The sequence below is a fragment of the Brachyistius frenatus genome, unplaced genomic scaffold (assembly GCF_029030835.1).
Source record: "Brachyistius frenatus isolate BFR_SWC_R1_liver_20210118 unplaced genomic scaffold, ASM2903083v1 Contig_481, whole genome shotgun sequence".
Lineage (NCBI taxonomy): Eukaryota > Metazoa > Chordata > Actinopteri > Embiotocidae > Brachyistius > Brachyistius frenatus.
Window position 1 is genome coordinate 97,930 of NW_027211080.1, and position 18,667 is coordinate 116,596.

At 40.8% G+C, this 18,667-nt stretch overlaps 3 protein-coding genes and 2 non-coding genes across 5 annotated transcripts; all 5 read left to right on the forward strand.

Moving 5' to 3' along the window:
* Positions 1-756: 756 nt before the first annotated feature.
* zmpste24 (zinc metallopeptidase, STE24 homolog) lies at positions 757-5,328 on the forward strand. Its single transcript, XM_069687693.1, has 9 exons — positions 757-1,167; positions 1,802-1,948; positions 2,264-2,467; positions 2,907-3,059; positions 3,178-3,319; positions 3,620-3,795; positions 4,043-4,147; positions 4,250-4,393; positions 4,486-5,328. The coding sequence occupies exons 1-9, from the start codon at positions 1,060-1,062 to the stop codon at positions 4,708-4,710; spliced, it is 1,404 nt and encodes a 467-aa protein (XP_069543794.1). The 5' UTR covers positions 757-1,059; the 3' UTR covers positions 4,711-5,328.
* Positions 5,329-6,680: 1,352 nt separating this feature from the next.
* Positions 6,681-8,287, forward strand: atp5if1b (ATP synthase inhibitory factor subunit 1b). Its single transcript, XM_069687698.1, has 3 exons — positions 6,681-6,801; positions 7,428-7,540; positions 7,715-8,287. The coding sequence occupies exons 1-3, from the start codon at positions 6,733-6,735 to the stop codon at positions 7,854-7,856; spliced, it is 324 nt and encodes a 107-aa protein (XP_069543799.1). The 5' UTR covers positions 6,681-6,732; the 3' UTR covers positions 7,857-8,287.
* A 613-nt stretch (positions 8,288-8,900) lies between these two features.
* Positions 8,901-12,035, forward strand: rpl13a (ribosomal protein L13a). The gene is made up of 7 exons (XM_069687694.1): positions 8,901-8,949; positions 9,648-9,720; positions 9,984-10,049; positions 10,301-10,402; positions 10,887-10,972; positions 11,160-11,219; positions 11,694-12,035. Exons 1-7 carry the CDS (start codon positions 8,929-8,931, stop codon positions 11,901-11,903), a joined length of 618 nt encoding a protein of 205 aa, XP_069543795.1. The 5' UTR covers positions 8,901-8,928; the 3' UTR covers positions 11,904-12,035.
* Positions 9,812-9,894, forward strand: LOC138614327 (small nucleolar RNA Z195/SNORD33/SNORD32 family). The gene has a single exon (XR_011310262.1). It is a non-coding gene; the product is annotated as a small nucleolar RNA Z195/SNORD33/SNORD32 family (small nucleolar RNA).
* On the forward strand, positions 10,110-10,192 carry LOC138614328 (small nucleolar RNA Z195/SNORD33/SNORD32 family). Its single transcript, XR_011310263.1, has one exon. It is a non-coding gene; the product is annotated as a small nucleolar RNA Z195/SNORD33/SNORD32 family (small nucleolar RNA).
* Positions 12,036-18,667: the final 6,632 nt, after the last annotated feature.

Sequence of the window (18,667 nt, forward strand, 5' to 3'; positions counted from 1 at the left end):
TCCCTGAAGTCCAAAGAGCCCACAGAGCAATGTGCAGCAATTATTTTGCAGTTATTTATCCAACTACGTTTTGAAATACGGGAATACTCGTCACTGAAGCACAATATCACACGCAAATATGGGCTTTCGGATGTGTCTCTCTGGAAGAGGTTCTGCAAGAATATAGTTTTAATATGTTTCATTAGTTCATTTATTGTGTTTGATTTAAGTAAAGTATCCGGATACTTCTTCCACCAATGATTTGCTGTAAATTCTCATAATTAAATACAAATTAACAGACCCAGTGCTCATTTGCACACTTATTATTTGTTTGTAGTTTCCTAGTTATTCTGTAGAAATTGAGGTGTGGCCATAATCCGTATATAAAACAGACAGTTTCTTGCGCCCTCTGCGGGCCTAAATCTTTGTTTTAGTAATGGCCACTGCGCTTTATCATAGTTACTTTAATAGATGTTGATTGCGTTCAAATTTTCTTAAAAGTGAACGTTGAGTCTTCGGAGGAAGACGAAGAATTAAACCGCAAAAACATGTTTTCATCTTTGCATCAGTTCCTACAATCTGTTGTTGTTGTTTTTTAAATGATAGGTGCTTCAAACTACTTCAATCTTCAAACAACTGCGTAAACTACATTTTGCACTTGATCTTGTTTGGTATGTTACCTCGACGTATTTGTTTGTACGATTCCAACTCGGCGAGGTCGTCAAAAATGGATAATAAACCAGCGCGGAACCAAGTTACTGTCGCCGTTTCCGGGGGGGGTGCAGAATTCGTTGCCACGGTTCGCCGACAGGCTTTTCTCCTCGCATGAATGGGATGATACTAACTGTAAAAGCCTTGAATTGGGGAATGGAAACCGATAGCAGATATTAATTCTTGTTTCTTTTTTTTTCTTTTTTTCTTTTTTTTCGTCTGGTATCCCGTCGATTTGATGCGGGAGCGGTTTGTTCACGATTCAAGTTTAAAGAGTTGTCTCGTCTTTGCGCGTCGAGCGGAAGCTAAAAGTTAACCGCTGGCCTAAAACTACCAGTCCGCTGACAACACGGCTAAAACGGAGCAAAGATGGTCGAAAGTCTTTTTGACCTCCCGGTGGAAAAGCAGATATTTTACGCTGTTTTAGGATTTTCGTGGACGGTGTACCTTTGGGAGGCGTACCTTTCTTACAGACAGGTAAGTCCGTCGTGTTGCAGTGTCAAAACTCCGCTGGCTGTTTTAATAGAAATTAAAACAAAACAAAACGAAATCATTGAAGAAAGGAAACTCGAAACGTGTGTTTCCGTGGACCTGCTGTGATTTGTGATCTTTTAATGTAGTCTGAATTAGACCCGGCGTGTCGTGGACAGGTCTTTCAAACCGGAGCTAAATTAAACCGAAATCATTTAACGGAACAAAGCAGACCAGTTGTTTATATACGGAGCCAAAAAAGATGGGCAAGTTTGAAACGTGAAAACACGTTAAATCTTTTTTTTTTTTTTTTTTTTTTTTAACCAACTTTGGAAAAGTAAATGACAATTTAGGGCTTTGTTATAAAACTTACTTATAATTTAATCAAATCGTATAGCTACAATACTTTTCATACACAACGTGTATCTGTAGTGTATTTATTTTTGTTGCATAAAGTGCTATCTTGGAGAAGTGTTTTGACACATTTGTTGGGTGACATTTGACACCGTTTGAATCAAACAGTCTCTTAATACATGTAAAATATGTCACGTGGATGTTTGCTGCATTTTCATCAGTTATGGATTCACTTTTAACGTTGTGCTCATCTCTCTCTCCCCCTACACCACACACCCCCCCGCAGAGGAGGATATATAGATCAACTACTCATGTACCACAGGAGCTGGGCAGGATCATGGATTCTGACACATTCGAGAAGTCGCGTCTTTATCAGCTGGATAAAAGCAACTTCAGCTTTTGGTCTGGACTCTATTCTGAGAGCGAAGGAACGGTAAGACAACTCGTGAATATAAAAGGCGTTGATTTTCTTAATGTAATTTTTTTTTTTTTTTAAAGTACAGTATCTGCGTTCGTAGTAAGTCTCGTGAATGAGTAAATGTTATTGTGAAAATTGGGACACTGGTGTCAAAATGTCTTTGCTGAACTTGTGGCTTTTTAAAGGGACTTGGGGCGGACACGTGTAATTGTTATTCCATAATTCCAAGTGTTGTTTTTTTTTTTTTTTAACCACAAATACTTGGTTTAACACAGTCAGTTTCATTCTGTATATTTATGACACACGTTAAAATGTTATTTACCTTTTTAGTTGATCCTGCTGCTGGGTGGAATCCCTTTTCTGTGGGACGTCGCCGGCTCTGCGACGGCTCGCTTGGGATTCCGTCCAGAATACGAGATCACCCAGTCCCTCGTGTTTCTGACGCTGGCCACCCTGTTCAGTGCTTTAACTGGACTTCCCTGGAGCCTGTACAACACATTCGTCATTGAGGAGAAGCACGGCTTCAATCAGCAGGTACACTGGCTCTTCTTCTTCTTCTTCTTCTTCAGGTGTATTATTAAACTATGATTATCCTTTATACAATAATCGTGGCATATGATGAACATTAAAAAAAAAGACAATTAAGTCATTAATCACAATTATTTGTACGATAGTTAATCGTCAACTATGATTGACCGAATGTGAAAGCCCCAATGATGATTACAGTGGATTACAACCAGCGTTAATTAAAGTGTCACACGATCACCCTCTGACAGGCTCGACAGCTGTCGTGGAAGAAGTATGGTTTGTAAAATTCTTGCCAAAACACATCGGAAGTCTACGGGCATTACTGGACACTCACAAATATCACTAATTAAAGTCTTAAACTACCGTTGGTCACACATCATGACGGGTCTCTCTCTCTCTCTGTGTGTTGCCTTCTATCTGTATCAACGTCTGGCCTACCTCTCAGACGTTGGGGTTCTTCTTCAAAGATGCTGTGAAGAAGTTTGCGGTGACCCAGTGTATCCTGCTGCCCGTCACCTCGCTGCTCCTGTACATCATCAAGATTGGTGGAGACTACTTCTTCATCTACGCTTGGCTCTTCACCCTGGCTGTTTCTCTGGTTCGTGCTGCATTCATCTCGCTCTTGTGAGAATTACGTCGGTTATTGCTGATTATCTGGTATTTTAAGTTCATCATTACATGCCCTCTTTTTCTTTTTTTTTTTCCTGTGTTCTTAGGTACTTGTAACCATCTATGCTGATTACATTGCTCCCCTGTTTGACAAGTTCACCCCGTTGCCAGAAGGAGAGTTAAAGACAGAGATTGAGGCTATGGCCAAGAGTATAAGCTTCCCCCTCACTAAAGTCTATGTAGTTGAAGGTAAGGCCTGCAAGGCTCCATTTAACCATCAATGTTTTGTGTTCATGTTTACACTCAGTTTCAAGTTGATTGAAATTTGGTTTCAAACCTGTAAATTCTATTGAAAATTATTCTTTTCAAATTCAACTTTTCAATGCATTTATTCAAGGTCAATAGTACAAATTCAAATTATGTGATTCAAATGTTTAAATGTTTAAATGTTTAAAGTTGAGTTATTCAAATATAAATGATTCAAATAAAAATGCTCTGCCCATATTTTCACCGCTCCTTCGTTGTCTTGAATGTTTCCCATATTTCCAGGCTCCAAGCGTTCGTCACACAGCAATGCGTACTTCTATGGGTTCTTCAAGAACAAACGCATTGTGCTGTTTGACACTCTGTTGGAAGACTACTCGCCTCTCAACAAGGCTGGAGAGCCACAGCCCGAGCAGCCGGAGAGTGACGAGGCGTCCAGCGAGTCAAAAGCCAAGCCCAAGGTTGCTAAGCCATACATTTAGCTCTTATTGCACTTTCAATGGTTTCAAAGTTTTTGAAAGCGGCCCGTAGGTGGGAAGACATCAAGCAACGTTCTATTAAAAGTGCCTCACAGTGAGGGAAGTCTTAAGTATCTCGCCCCAAAGGTACACGAGGCTATTAGCATTCAAACTGGATGTCTTGGGCGACTGTAGATGATTGATTTTGAATTGTTTGATTCAGCAGCGTTATTGTCTTGAATCCTCTCAGAACAAGAAACAAGGATGCAACAACCCAGAGATCCTTGCAGTCTTGGGTCATGAGCTTGGCCACTGGAAGCTTGGCCACACTGTAAAGAACATCGTCATCAGTCAGGTGACCGAGTGGCCCTGTGACCGTCTTGATATTTTTCAAAACAAACAAATTATTATATCTACTTGAGTTTAATATGTAACGTGCTGACTTTTCTCTCTGCAGATGAATTCCTTCCTGTGCTTCTCCCTATTTGCTGTTCTGATTGGACGTAAGGAGCTGTTCGTAGCTTTTGGCTTCATCGACAGCCAACCCACATTAATAGGCTTGATGATTATCTTCCAGTTCATCTTTTCTCCTTACAACGAGGTGATTACGAGCATCCATAAACACTGAATCATTAAATTGCATTGTTTGGAGTTGGTTAGATATTTCCCTTCTCTCTCTCTCCCCCTTTACAGCTGCTGTCCTTCTGTCTGACAGTCCTGAGTCGCAGGTTTGAGTTCCAGGCAGATGCCTTTGCTCGCGCTATGGGCAAAGCCTCAGCGCTCTACTCTGCCCTCACCAAACTCAACAAGGACAACCTGGGCTTCCCCGTGGCCGACTGGCTGTTCTCCATGTGGCACTATTCCCACCCTCCTCTCCTCGAGCGCCTCAGAGCGCTGGGCAACGACAAGCAAGACTGACGGGGCCGGAAGGAGGAGCGGCCATCGCTGCCTCCTCCGAAAGGCCTCCGCAGACCGCTCCTGGCCCTGTGATGCACCCTGCTCGTTTTTCTTCTATCTGCCCCCAACTCCCCATCTAGTTATATCTTATTTTAGTTTCTTTCTCACTTGCCATACATTCTATTTTGTTCCCTTTGAAACGTTGTTTTAAACAAAACCAAAACATATCAGCACAGGGCAGCCTAAAGCTTGAAAGCCTGTACTGTCTCTCTCCCTCTCTCTCTCTAGAGACACCCGTTACACACTTGCTAAGAGCAATACATCTGGACAATGTGTTGTAAAACAGCTATTGGCAAAGGTCAGATTTTGCAGATTGACCTGATAGTTTTGTTTTAGAAATTATTTTTATTTCTGCACAATTTACTTTTGATTTTGTTCTTTTGTCTTTTCTCTAAAAGTAAAAGTAACAAAGATAATTTACAAAAACATTTTGGGACTATATACTTTACTGTTGTGATGCAGACTTGGCATCCAACTAGTAAATGCATTGGAATCATTTCTAATCAATATCAAGTTGTTAGTTCTACAGTATGTTGTGAATTTTATTGGTTGAGCATTAAAAAAACAAAACAAAAAAACAGCTGTACTCGTGTCAATGCTTTTTATGGACACACAGGCCAGAATTGGATTTGTCCCTCAAGTGCAACAGTTGCTTCTTTAGCAATACTTTTAGTCATCAATTAATGTAGTCACCAACTTCAAATCAAAATTTTGTTAGAGGACCTCTATCGATGCTTTATCACATTGACAAAATGTGAGTGCCTCTAATTTTCCCTGTTTTTGTTCTGAAGGCGGACACATTGTCTACAGAGCAGTGCAGAAAATTTCAGTTAAAGTTGTGATTTTTATTTTCTACCTGCAACGGGAGAATCTTATTTTCTGTTTTCTAAAGCACTTGCTTGCCGTCATGGGTCCAACCATACCTGTATATATGTAACTTTGGTAATTAGAGTAATAGTGTATGAAGTGAATTGTGAAAAATGTTGAATGTGATTTGAAATTTTAAGTTGACACAATGTTTCTTAGTTTCTTCTCTTGATTTTGGGGAGGTGTTGCCTGGCAAGCAAAGTATTTATGGAGGACTTGGGGGGGGTATGAGAGGGTGTCTGCCTGGTTCCTTTGACCACATGAGCCTGAGTTTGGTTTGTTCGAAGAGGGTACTGTATGCTTTCTGTGCCGCGTTGAATAAAACTCTTCAAAGCATTTATCTTATTTTGGTGGTTTTACTTTTTTCGGTTGAAATGAAATTGTGCTTCCAATTTTATACACAGGAGTCATGACAGCAAGGCTGCATCTTTGCATGGGTTTCGCTGCGTGGATTTCTAATAATACACCGTCACAAGTTCAGTTTAATGCCCCGATGATTTAGTAACTATAGTTTTATTAATATATAATTTTCTTATGTATGTGTTGTCATTAATCAGCTGTAGTTTGTTTTAATAGTTGAACTGTTACACAATATTTTAATTATATATATGTATGTGTATATATATATGTATGTATGTATATATATATATGTATGTATATAAAACATACGTAGCAGAACATATCTCTTTGCATTTACGCTATTTGGCTAAAAAATATAGTTATATGTGCAGGAATTAAAAATGTAAAAATAAATGAATCGTCCGATATCAACATTGGGTCAGCAGCTACGTAACGAACGTAAGTATCACGTTGCCCATTTTTGAGACTGCACCATTAAGGAAATGGCGCACGGGATTGTTATCCCCCCCCCCCCCCTAAAAAAACAACAACTAAATTCCATCATCTGTTACGCATTTTAACCATTTACCATCTTACCCTAAATAATGTATCCGCACATGAATTGCTGTTTAAGTGTTTCTTCTCAGTGGAGCAACGCGACTCGTGTCGTCGCCCCCCCCGTTTTGCTAATAATGGCTCAGTCCCGTTTGTTGCGTATTTTTAAGGACAAGGGCAAGTGTCACTGTCACCGACCGTGTTGTTTCATGAGACTCAAACATGGCGAGGTTTTTGAGGCCTAACATCAGGAGTTTTGTCACCTCACAGCTGAGAAGTGCGTCCGACCAGGTAAACGCGTCCTGCAAACGCATCGCTTGATTTAAAAACACTGCTTTTGTAACCGTTATGTCGTTGTGTGCTCATCATTTTAATTAGCCATAACACAGTTATTAGTAGTAATAATTTAGGATTGTGTAGTGGTACATATAGGTGTGTGTGTGTGATTATAGGTCAGATTAAGTTGGAATTCAATTAAGGGGAAACTGGTCAATGGAACAGATCAAAAATGATCTTGTGGTTTAGTGTTCAGGTCACATCACAACAACAACAAAAATTGTACTTCTGTCCTCTCAGATTGTAGGTGCATTGTTTTTTGTTGTTGTTTTTTGTTTGTTTGTCTGTTTTTGTGTTATTGCACAAAGAGTTTCTGGTCTGTTACAAATACCCCTGTTGTCACCTGGCAAACAAAAAGCCTGTTTCCCTCCTTTTGTAAAACAGCCTAGAATGAATCTCGACCTTCAACACAAGCAGGTTTTCACAAAGTCCACTTTCAGAGAAAGTTGCTTTGACATTGTGTAATTTCTCCAAAACATATGTCTCCAACTCTAATTTATTTGATTTGTTTTGCTGAATGAATTTACCAAACTTTTTTTTTTTTTTCCCCCCTTTTAAACTGTTCCCTTGCCTCATCTCAGTTGGGTGAGCTGGGTAAAGGTGCAGGGAAAGGCGGTGGAGGTGGAGGCTCCATCAGAGAGGCCGGTGGAGCCATGGGGAAAAAGCAGGCTGCTGAGGAGGAAATGTACTTCAAGTATGTATTCATATATTCTACAACCAACCAAGCGTGGACTTGAACAATAGCTATGTATTTTTATTTATTTATTTATTATTATCCAACACAGAACGCTGACTTTATTGCTTTTTATCTTCTCCCTTACTTTGTGTCTCACTGGCCCTGTCTGATATCTTTCTACCTGCACATAAGGCGGAAGGAGCAGGAGCAGCTGACTGCTTTGAAGCAGCACCACCAAGAGGAAATTGATCACCACAAAAAGGAGGTCGAACGTCTGCAGCGCGAGATTGACCGCCACAAGGGAAAGATCAGGAAGCTGAAGCACGACGACTGAATGAAACCTTCACCAAAAAAAAAAAACGTCAAATGTCCTCGCCGTCCCAGACACCTTGAAATAAATTACACGGATCGCTGCATGCACTGTGTCACTGACAGTCAAGAATGTGTGGGTGATTGTTGTTCTGTAAATGCTCGAAAAGTTATTAAAGCTGTAAAATGATGATTGTGTCCGTAGCATGTTGTGACAAGTTGTGCAGCTTGTTCAGCCTTTTCCCCTCTTGCGTAGCTCCGTCGGTGTGCTGCATGCTGCGGGCAAAGTGCCAAAGTGGAAACACTCAAATGTAGTCAGCGCTTCATATAGCAACATCAGCTTTATGTTTGTGATGTATAAATACATTTTCAGAAATGTAAATGGCATTAATTGGCAGTCCTAGGTGCTGTAACAATTACTTGATGAACAGAAAATAAAATAGTTTTGATGACGAACTGTTTTGGAAAGTAATTTATTGAGAAAAAAAAATATGACCAAATGTCAAATTTCAACTTCTTAAATGTGGGGATTTACTGCTTTTTACTGTTCTATGTCAATATATTGAGGAAACTTATGATCCAAATTTTTCACATTCAACCCAAATTACAAAACTGTGACATGACTTATGGCAGCAAATATAACTCACACAGAGCATATGAAAAAATATCATGTATATTTTTACATGCAGCTCTACAATATAAGCCAATGTGTTAAGTTGCTCTTTAAGGCTCCCATCATATCAGATGGTCTGTTTTGGGGGGTGCACGTGCCCAAAAAAATGATGAAATAACCTATCAACCTAAATAACGTATTAGGCTTCTTTTTTTTTTTTTTTTTTTTTAGTTAACGTCTTGTTGGTTCAAATCTTTTATTAATTATCAAATGAAAATTAGATATAGACTTACTGCGAATAACAAAACGTACTATGGAAATTGCTGACAATCAAAGCAGTGAACTAACGTCCTCCGTACGACGGCGGCGCTGGAGATTTTGAATTTGAACACATCCCACGAGAAAGAAATCTCAGAGATCGTCACTTCCGCCCACCCCTGCCTTTTAGAGCGAGCAACCCCGTTTGTCTTTCTTTTCGCGCATCATGGCGGACCGGTTCAATAAGGTAGGCAAATGCTCCGTAGGAATATTGTCGTGTTTGGGCATTTTAGCGCCAGTTAGATCGTGTTTTTTTATACAGTAAATCATTATGTGATTGTGTGTGACTTCTCAGGGTCTTTTTTTTTTTTTTTTTTAATTTTCGTCTGCGATTTCTGGAAGACCTAGTTTGAAAAACCTTGAGCGAACATGCCTTCATCATGGCAGCTTCCCCGACGAGCCGTTACAGCGCGCTGGTTTTTAACGTGAATATCGGAGGGGTAAAATGAACATTTTATATTTTATATTATAGCTGGCTTACGGCTTGTTTACACGCGGGTGCCGGTCCGTCGTGACCTAACTAAAGTAAAAGCGAACGCGTCGGCGTGCTCGAGACGACCGTGCTAAGCTAACGTGCTATCTCCACCGGTAAATCACGATTGTCCATGTGGCGATCAATCCGAGGCAAAAGCACATTTTTTTTCTTTTTCTCTTTTTAAGTCCTCCGTGACGCGTTCACAATCGGCGATGACGGATTTAAATGTGTGCATTTATGAAGATTAGAGGGGGGAAATGTAATTTTCTTTAAAATGTTTCGACGGAAGTATTTAAAACGCGAAGGATCCGCCCAACTTAACCGTGCAAAGGGAGTGGGGGGAAATGTGAACAACAAAGCAGTAAATATTCTTTTTTTTTTTTTCCCTTCTTTCTTTTTTAAACCTGCAGGTTCTGCTGCTAGATGGCAGGGGCCATCTACTCGGTAGACTTGCTGCCCTTGTGGCTAAACAGGTTCTTCTGGGTAAGTTTGGAGAAGTTTTTCCAATAACCTGTGGCTTTTATAACACTATATTTATATATATATATATATATAATATGAATAGTCACCTCCCTCTGTCGATGATGATTCCATTATCCTCCTTGGTTGAGTTTAACGACCATGAGAAAACTTACATGCACTACCATCTGAGACGGGAAGCAAAAGATTTATTACCACAGATTATTTATTTATTTTACATGTATACATTCTTCACTGACATTTTTTTTTTTTCCCCCTTCTATAAGGACACAAAGTGGTGGTGGTGAGATGTGAAGGCATCAACATCTCTGGAAACTTCTACCGTAACAAGTGTGAGTAGAGTACATGTCCCGTTTTTATTTGTTTTTTTTATTTAACATTGTGACGTGCTTGTTGTCGGTGATGTTTTACCACTTTTTGTTTCGAGTTTAAATGACCATGAGACAAGCTTACATGCACTACCATCTGAGACATCAGCATTAGGCACTGAAGTAATGGTTTGCCAGCGTCCGCTGTCTTGAAAGTATATTTAAATCGCTTAAAAAAAAATGTTTTTATTTCTGTGTCATGTCCACGTCTATAGTGAAGTACCTGGCGTTCCTGCGCAAGAGGATGAACACCAACCCCTCTCGTGGGCCGTACCACTTCAGAGCTCCCAGCAGGATTTTCTGGAGGACGGTCAGAGGTGAGAATGAGGCACGAAGAAGGAAGCAAAAACGTGCTCGACACATGAATCTGTTCCAGTAACAACAGATTCTTATGCGGAGAATGTTGCATGAGCTTCATTCTCTTCTCACCGAAATGATTAGTTTCCACTCGTGGACATGGTGCACATTTAAGTGACGTGTTTAAATGTGATACCGCATCTTTGTTGTCGTGGGTCTCCTGTGAACCACAAGAACCAAATTAAGTGACCGTAGCACTCTGGGTCTTTTTTTTTTTTTTAAGTGGTCATGCATGCATTGTTTGAACCAGCACAATTTTGGTCTTTGCTTGACAGTGATGGATTCTTTTTCCCGAAGCTGATCTTCCTTTGATGAAAAAACTTTACGGATTGGTCTGAGTTGAGCAAGGGCGTTCTTTTGTGCTGAATAATTAGATGTTTAAGATGGCCGCAGTGGTTTCTTCTTGAAAATGTGTTGAACTGAAGAATTCTCTCTGCTGACCAGGCATGTTGCCCCACAAAACCAAAAGAGGCCAGGCTGCTCTGGAGAGGCTGAAGGTGTTCGACGGGATCCCCCCTCCCTACGACAAGGTGTGCAGACATTTTGAGTTTGAATTCTTTCGGGCCCACACACAAAGCCGTCTGTGATGTCATACATTTACCTACCCTTGTTTGAGCAATGACTTTGAAAAGAAACAACCTCTGAGACGACGCTGTCCCACTTTTGTTTGGACGTGTCGTTTTTCTTCCCGATCTTATTTTGGATTTTAATCTACAGAGGAAGCGCATGGTCGTCCCCGCCGCTCTGAAGATTGTGCGTCTGAAGCCCACTCGCAAGGTGAGCCTCAAATTGTCAATTTAAGGGAAGTGGGTCACAGTTAAGGTGACTTCAATGTTGATGTGTTCCCTAAAGAGAAATGATCAGGGCCGATATAAATCAATGTTTCAGTGGGACTTTAAAAAAAAAAACCAGTTCTTACTCGACGGTTCTATTTCCTGAAGCTGATCATCTGTTGAACAGAAAAACTTGGATCTCAGATCCGATTGCCGAGTTGAGTCATGGACAAGTTGTCCCTAATCTCGAAGCTTTAAAAACTCCTGTCCTTCAAAAATAAATTGCATCCAAGACAAATGTAGGTTATAGTCTGAAATCCTAACAAGAATCTGTCAGTGGTTTTTTTTGTTGTTTTTTTTGTTTTTTAAAGCGGGTATAACTACAAACACTTGTGGAACATTGTTTGATCTAAATTTGCCAGGGATGAATTCTGACAGATTTATTTCACTTTTTTTTTTTTTTTCTCTTCTCCCTCAGTTCGCCCTTCTTGGCCGTCTGGCACATGAGGTTGGCTGGAAGTACCAGGCTATCACAGCCACTCTGGAGGAGAAGAGAAAGGAGAAGGCCAAGCTCCGCTACGGCAAGAAAAAGACAATAATCAAGCTGACAAAGCAGGCAGAAAAGAACGTAGAGAGCAAAATTGCAAAATACACAGACGTTCTGAAACAATATGGAGTCCTTGTCTGAGCTGGTTTCCTCTGGCCAATAAAGATAAATAACTGTTTATAGAAAGTGTATTGACTTTTTTTTTTTAATATTTCTTCGAATCATTTAGGATTGCACTGAAGGTGAAATGAAATAAAATATTTTGCAATATGACTACTAGAGGCTACGTTGTCAGTGGAGAGAACGTCGCAAGCATGTTTTTTTTTAATTAGACTGCAGACTAATGTATTTGTAGAATTTGCACTTGAGGGCATACACCAGTTTTATTTGAAAGCACTACATTTTAGCATAACCAAATATTGCGCACATGGATTTTTCTTTGTAAAGTGTCATGCGCGTCATTAATTTCAGACCTAAACTGATTTAACGTGTGACTGAAAAACACTACCTGCTTTGTACACACGCAAAACTGCTGAGCAGAGTCTTTGGTTCTGACCTTAAAACTTAAGAACAGTGAACCAGCCAGAAGCATTTCCATCTCCGAAATATTACATCATCAGAAAATGAGCACGAGGGGGGGGGTAAAAAAAGTTCCAGGTATCCGAAAGATCAGTACATGCTCTTCAGAAATCAGTTTGATTTACTTGGATGTTGTGTCACTTCTAGAAAAGCAAGATGGGGAAAGTTGACCGCTGGATCAGATGAATAAATGTAACACTTGAATGTCAAAAAAAATTTGGGTAACATACATTTAAGATCAGATAAAGTGGAGCTCTATTAATCACAAAGGAAATTATTGTTTAAAAAGGGTCTAAGGAATCGATTCTACCACCAGTGCCTAATAGAACAATGAAAGCGATCTACAATAGAAACAGAGGTAAGATTGTGTATTTTTATGATATGGAAGCAAATGATTGCGAATGATATTCAAAAGGTTTTTTTTGCACGATAAAACCAATCATTTCTCATGATGGTATATTGTCCTCGGTGTCCAAATGTTTCAACCGTCCTTCCTGCAGAAGAGGGAGGAGTAACACAGTGTTACAAATATCTACTTCAAACTAATGAAGATATTTGGGTCTGTTATACACGTGCTCCCTGTTTGTTTTTTTCCTATTTTATTTTATTTTATGACAGTATAAATACACCATTCATTTGCAGGGTGACTAGCGTTGAGGAGCTGACATTTTTTATACTGCAGTTGGACCTCTGTACCAGCAGGGAGCAGTGTGATACTAAACTTCATGAGGGGACATGAGTAGAAATCCTCCAGTAATTGCAAAAGCATTATTTAAGCCTAATTAAAGTTATAGACTTCAATGTTTACTTTATGTAGAATATCTGACAATCTATTAAAAATGTACTGAAGTAGTCCTAAAACTTGATGTGGACAGTCCAACAGGATTAAATGTGTCTTCAGTCATTCACTTTGAGGCTGATGTAATAGTGGATAGCAAAGGAGCAAAGTAAAAGTGGACTTTGCAGGTTTCTCGCCAAAGTGTTTTAACTGCAACGTGGTTTAAAAACGATTTGCCCTGCAGAAAATACAATCCGGCTAATTCTATACAGGAAGTAATCTGTACACAAGATGGTTGTTGGGTTTTTCAGAAGTGCGATTCGTCCCCGGCAGCTCGAAATTGAGCAGAACTTCTGTACTGAAACAAGCGAATCTCCGGGGAAGGAACCGTCGCACTCTGTGTACCCTTTTGTTGGGGTTTCTGTACCTTCTCCACTTAAAATAGGACAGACTGTCAGGTCACTGCCAACCAGTTCAGCTGCTGTTTTCAACAGCGCATAAACAAAATAAAAATAAATAAATTCGTTCATAATTCAATCTATAAAAAGAGAGGGACTTTAGTGGGGCTGAAAATACCTGTTGATGATTGACGGGTGAATTGCGTTGCCGTGGATAGGACCATGTGGACCTGTCTTGCTCTTGTCACGTCCTCTCAAGTCAGTCATCACATCATCTTTTACAGGTAGTACACAATTAAATAGACCTCTCAGCAGGAAATGGCTGCTGGTTTACTTTCATAATGTAGGACACTTGTTTACAGCCTTTGAGATTTGAAACCCCTTAGGGATTTTTTTGTTTTTCTTACATGGTTTCATCTGAAGGATTTTTAGACCTAAAGAGAAAACAAATAAATAAAAGTCAAGTGTTTCTTACAAAGTAAGCGAGAAAAGAGAAACGGAACCATCTTTCAGAGTTCCTCAGCTTCATCTGACCCCTGAGATTGATTCTGGGATCCCTCGAGAGGCCTCGGGAACGCCTGGTGGGTTCTTTAATGATGTTTGTTGTTGTGATCATCTGGCTGGGAACCGCTGTCTTAGTAACCTTAGCGGTTATAATATTGCCCGTGCCAACAAAAGTTTATCGAACAGAACTTAATTTGCTTTTTTTTGGTCTGTTAAAAAAAAAAAAAAAAATGCTTGAAATAATTCAGTCCACACCGTTGTACCGAGAGACTTTCTGAAAGGTCCAACAACTGTACTCCAACCGGCCCAAGTCCCAAAAACTGTCATTTCATTTGATTAGAATGATGTAAAAAAAAAAAAAAAAAAAAAAGTGTTGTTAATCATTTGAATATTTTAGAAAGGAAGTTTTTAGGATGATGTTGATGCAATCGGATTTGGACTCCTCAGTCGTTGATCGTAGTAAGAGGAGGGAGTGGAAGTTTAAATGGCTGCGAGGTTCAGGAAACAGTCGATAGGAAACTTGTTTGTCTGACTTGACAGGTCGGACGAACCTTTCCATGCTGAAGAGGTCTTAAGAGTCGACGGTGAAGCCACTGACGGGCCCCACTAATTTAATAAAGAGATCTCAAATGTATTCTTGAATTGTGAAAGAAAAAAAAAATAGCAGTGTTGTTATTCAGCGTTTCTGAGGTTATACTGCGCGGTTAAATCAGTGAATTTAATTGAATACAATTCTTTTTTAGCATCGGCGGTGGGAAATCTGGTCGGGTACATATGGTGCCTTCCTTAGGAAGAGCTCATGAAAAGTTCCCGCTGTTGAGAATCTCCCACGAGGAAAGTGTGAGATCCTGCGAGAGCTCCGAGATGTAGGTTTGACTTTACTTGACACGGTGGTGTTAAAGTAAAAGATCCTGAATGTATTCGCTCTGTGCACCGTCAGGGTAACTAGTCAGACTTGGTTAGCCTGTGTTAACTCCAAAAAAAACTACAAGTACACCTAAACGTGTAGAAATATAGTAAAAACAGATCATATTGACCTGCTGAGCTTCTATTTCATTCCTGTGAGTGATGACGAGGTTGTCGGTCACTTTTCTGTACTCTTGATTGGATCGGCCATGTTGGCTGATTTTTGTTTTGTTTTGTTTTTTTGGGTCCCTGTGAGAACGCTTTCAACCGGGAACTGGGACATTCCCAAATGGGAACTTTCCCTATTCCGAGCTGCCTGCGTGCGCGAATACCGCGTGGTTTTAAAAGTTTGGGAACGTCTTGAGATTTGTGTCGTTTGTCTGCAGCTCCAGAGTCCTCTAAACCCGTTTTAGTGTGCCAGTGGGAGTTGGCTTTGACTTTTTTTTTTTTTTTTTTTTTTTTTGAGTTGATAATCTGGGATTGTGAGGTCGCCTCCTCTCTTTCCCTGTTTGCTGCTTCATTTTAATCTCATCACGGCATAAAAGAACATGTGCGGTGCAGATTTTATTTTTTTTAATATACTTAAAGCTGTCATGCTTTAGCCCCACGTAGCTCATGTCTATTTGCTGCAGATGGATTCCGACGGACATCCTTCAACAAAACCTGTCCACGCGCCCGTCCCGGTGCTTGCTCCGAGCCTTAAAGTGATTAGTTGCGCGTGTGTGGGCATTGCATTTGCGTCATACGGCGTTTCTAATGTTGAGTGACTCCAACTGAGGCGAAACGTCGTTATCCTCCTGATTAAAGCATGCGGTCTGCGGAGGATCTCTTATGTTACCAAAAGCTGGCAAGATGCGCGCCGTCATTTCTGTGTTTTGTCTCCTCTGTCTCCGTCTCATGGACGTGCACCATAAACGCACACGCCCTCCACGAAAGCTGGCCCGCTGAGGGATCAGGCGGGAGGCCAATCCGGTGCCCGTCTACCTGCGGTACGGAGGGACTTCGGGTCGCCCCCCCCCACGCCCCCCCCGAAACAGATGGAGAAATCCCTGTGACGGCTCCAAAAAATGAGATATTTGGACGCCGCTGCCTGCAGTAGATCATTCTCTAATCACACCATCTGAAACAGATTGAAAAGACCATGATTGTCTGAATCTGCTCCTGCAGGCCCGGCCTATTACGGGCTCCAACAATTATAGACCCCCCCCGCCGCTGCCCCCCCCCCCCCCCCCCCCCCTATATCCCCTTACTGGCTGGTGCGTTTGGCGTTCAGTCTTAGAATGGCAGCGTTGGAGCTGTACAGTCTGGGCTAACGATGGCATTTCAAGTTGAATGGAAATTTACATTCTCCTCGCTTTTTTGGGAAGCGCAGCACGACACCGCCGCTGTCGTGTACATTTTTCCACGTCTGGTTTCCCGGCAAATATTAAATCGAGCTTCGGTTTGACTTTTAAGTCTCTAAAATATGCGCGTGTGACCGTATTAATCTTTATCCAGTTGATTTGTCGGAGTGACACACAGTCACCTCATATAGCGGATGTTTTTTTTTTTTTTTTTTTTAAACGCCTGTGCATTCAAGACACACACAGCATGTGAGTAATGAGAACGAAAAAAAAAAAAAAAAAAAAAGGCTTTACATGCCAGCAAGACCTGATTAAGCCTCTATTTGATGTTTCAGTAATGTCTCATTTCTTCTGAGTCTGTCTCAAGCTTATGCTGTTGAATCATTTTTGAACCAAAGATAGCTTTAAAATCAGATTAGCTGATGTCTGGGGGACACAGTCTGAATAACACATCTAATTTATTCTTGATGAAAACTTATTCAGTTTTAGGATGTGGGTCTCTACAGAAGTGCTCTTTGAACCACGAGGCTGAAGTTGTTGTTTTTTTTCCCCAGTTTGTCACCCTTGAATGGGGACAAACTTCTATGTTTTTTTGGTTTTTTTTTTTTTAAGTCTCAAAGGTTGCTTTAAGAAAAAAAAGAGTAATTGACTGGAAGTCATAATATTTGTCCACCGATAGACTGGTTGCCATTTCTCAGGCTAATTGTTTCCGCTCTTCTCAGAATTTGTGAAACGCATTCACGGTATTGCTGTCGAGTCAATGACCTTCTGACCTGCTGAGAATTGTCCACACGTTGACCCGTATGTACAGACAGACGCATGTGGAGACAGAGCTCACTGCAATACACAGACACACATTTTTCAACCCACACAAAGCCTTTGATGGCAGGTCATCAGCAGCTTTCAAAAAGCCTCTTTTTTTTTTTTTTTTTTACATGATGTATGCGCTAGGTGTGCGGCAGTAATGCATTTTTATAAACACGAGGTGCAGCGGGGCATGTCCATGCCTTGTTTATCATCCGCTGACCTCCGAGTGTAATTGAAATGATTTAGAAGGACAGCGGTGCAGCTCGATTCATTCAGTCATGCTGAAGTCATTATATCCATTTGCGGACAAGAGCAGCTGTAAAATTTCAGACAAGAGACGGAGCTCACAGAGTCACAAATTAGATTCAGAAATTGAGAACCGGGGAGAGAAAGCAACCAATCGCACAAGACTTCATCGGCTCCATTGTAATGAAGCGCCTTTTACGCTAAAACACGGACAGCACACACGTTAGTTGGGTCCTTGAGCAAAATGAAACCCTTCAGTAGGTGCAAATGGTCGCCCCCCCCCCCCCCCCCCCCTGCACTTCTTCTGTGTGGCAAGACATACGTGGACAATTGTCTCATGGGAAAGCACAAGAAAAATAAATCAAAACAGTGTGTGAGCTGGTGCAACAAAGTAAATCATTTTTATTTAATTTTTTTTACACACACTAATTCTAAGGTCGTGCAGCTTTTTAATAACATCTAATTAATGACATGCTGAACTGAACGCGCGGCCTTCTGCGTGTGAATGAACTATGCGTTGCCGTCTGGGAAGCAAATGTCAGATGCTCCGGAGTCAACCGCCTGTAGGAGTCGTGGGGCTTCATAGATTGCGCTTGCATCATTTAAACATGCAGTATATTAGTCAGTGCAGTCAATGTCTCATGTAAAAACACATGCGGATGCACTAATGGACCAGATATGATCTCGGGGGAGAACGGGATGTCGCTGGGGACCAGTTTGCAAAAGGTGACTGTAACAGAAGATATTAAGAGTGAAACGCTGGGGATATAAAAACGTGGAAAAGTTGATTAATAATTGATTAAGTAATCTCAACACAAGGTCCATGTCGTACAGCTGCTGTAGATTTTGATTGAAATCCATGATGACAACAGGACGTTTGCCGAGTTATCAGCTTTAACTAGCAGCGTTCCTCGAGGGGAGGCAACCGAATATTGATGATCCAGGACAACCAAATATTAATGAAATCTACAGAACTGGATTTTAATTTCTAACGGAGAGCCCAAGCCTCCGATGACGTCCATGTCAAACTGAATTTTGGAGAACGTAAATGCACGAGATATTTAATCCATTCAAAGAAAACGTGGACTTTGGTTTCGATTACTTGAAGAGGCTTTACCGGGCGGGCTCCCCACCGAGATCACATTTTTCAGTGACAGACTCTCACACTGAGCTAAAAAAAGAAACGAGTGAATATAAATTTTGCAAATAACATGAATAAAATATTTTTGGTTGGACCAGCCCCTTTTAAGCAAATGTCCATCACAGAGTGAGTCAGCCGAATGCCACGCATTCCTGCATCTGTTTCAAATTAAAAGCCCTTATTTCAAATTGAAAGCTGTCAAG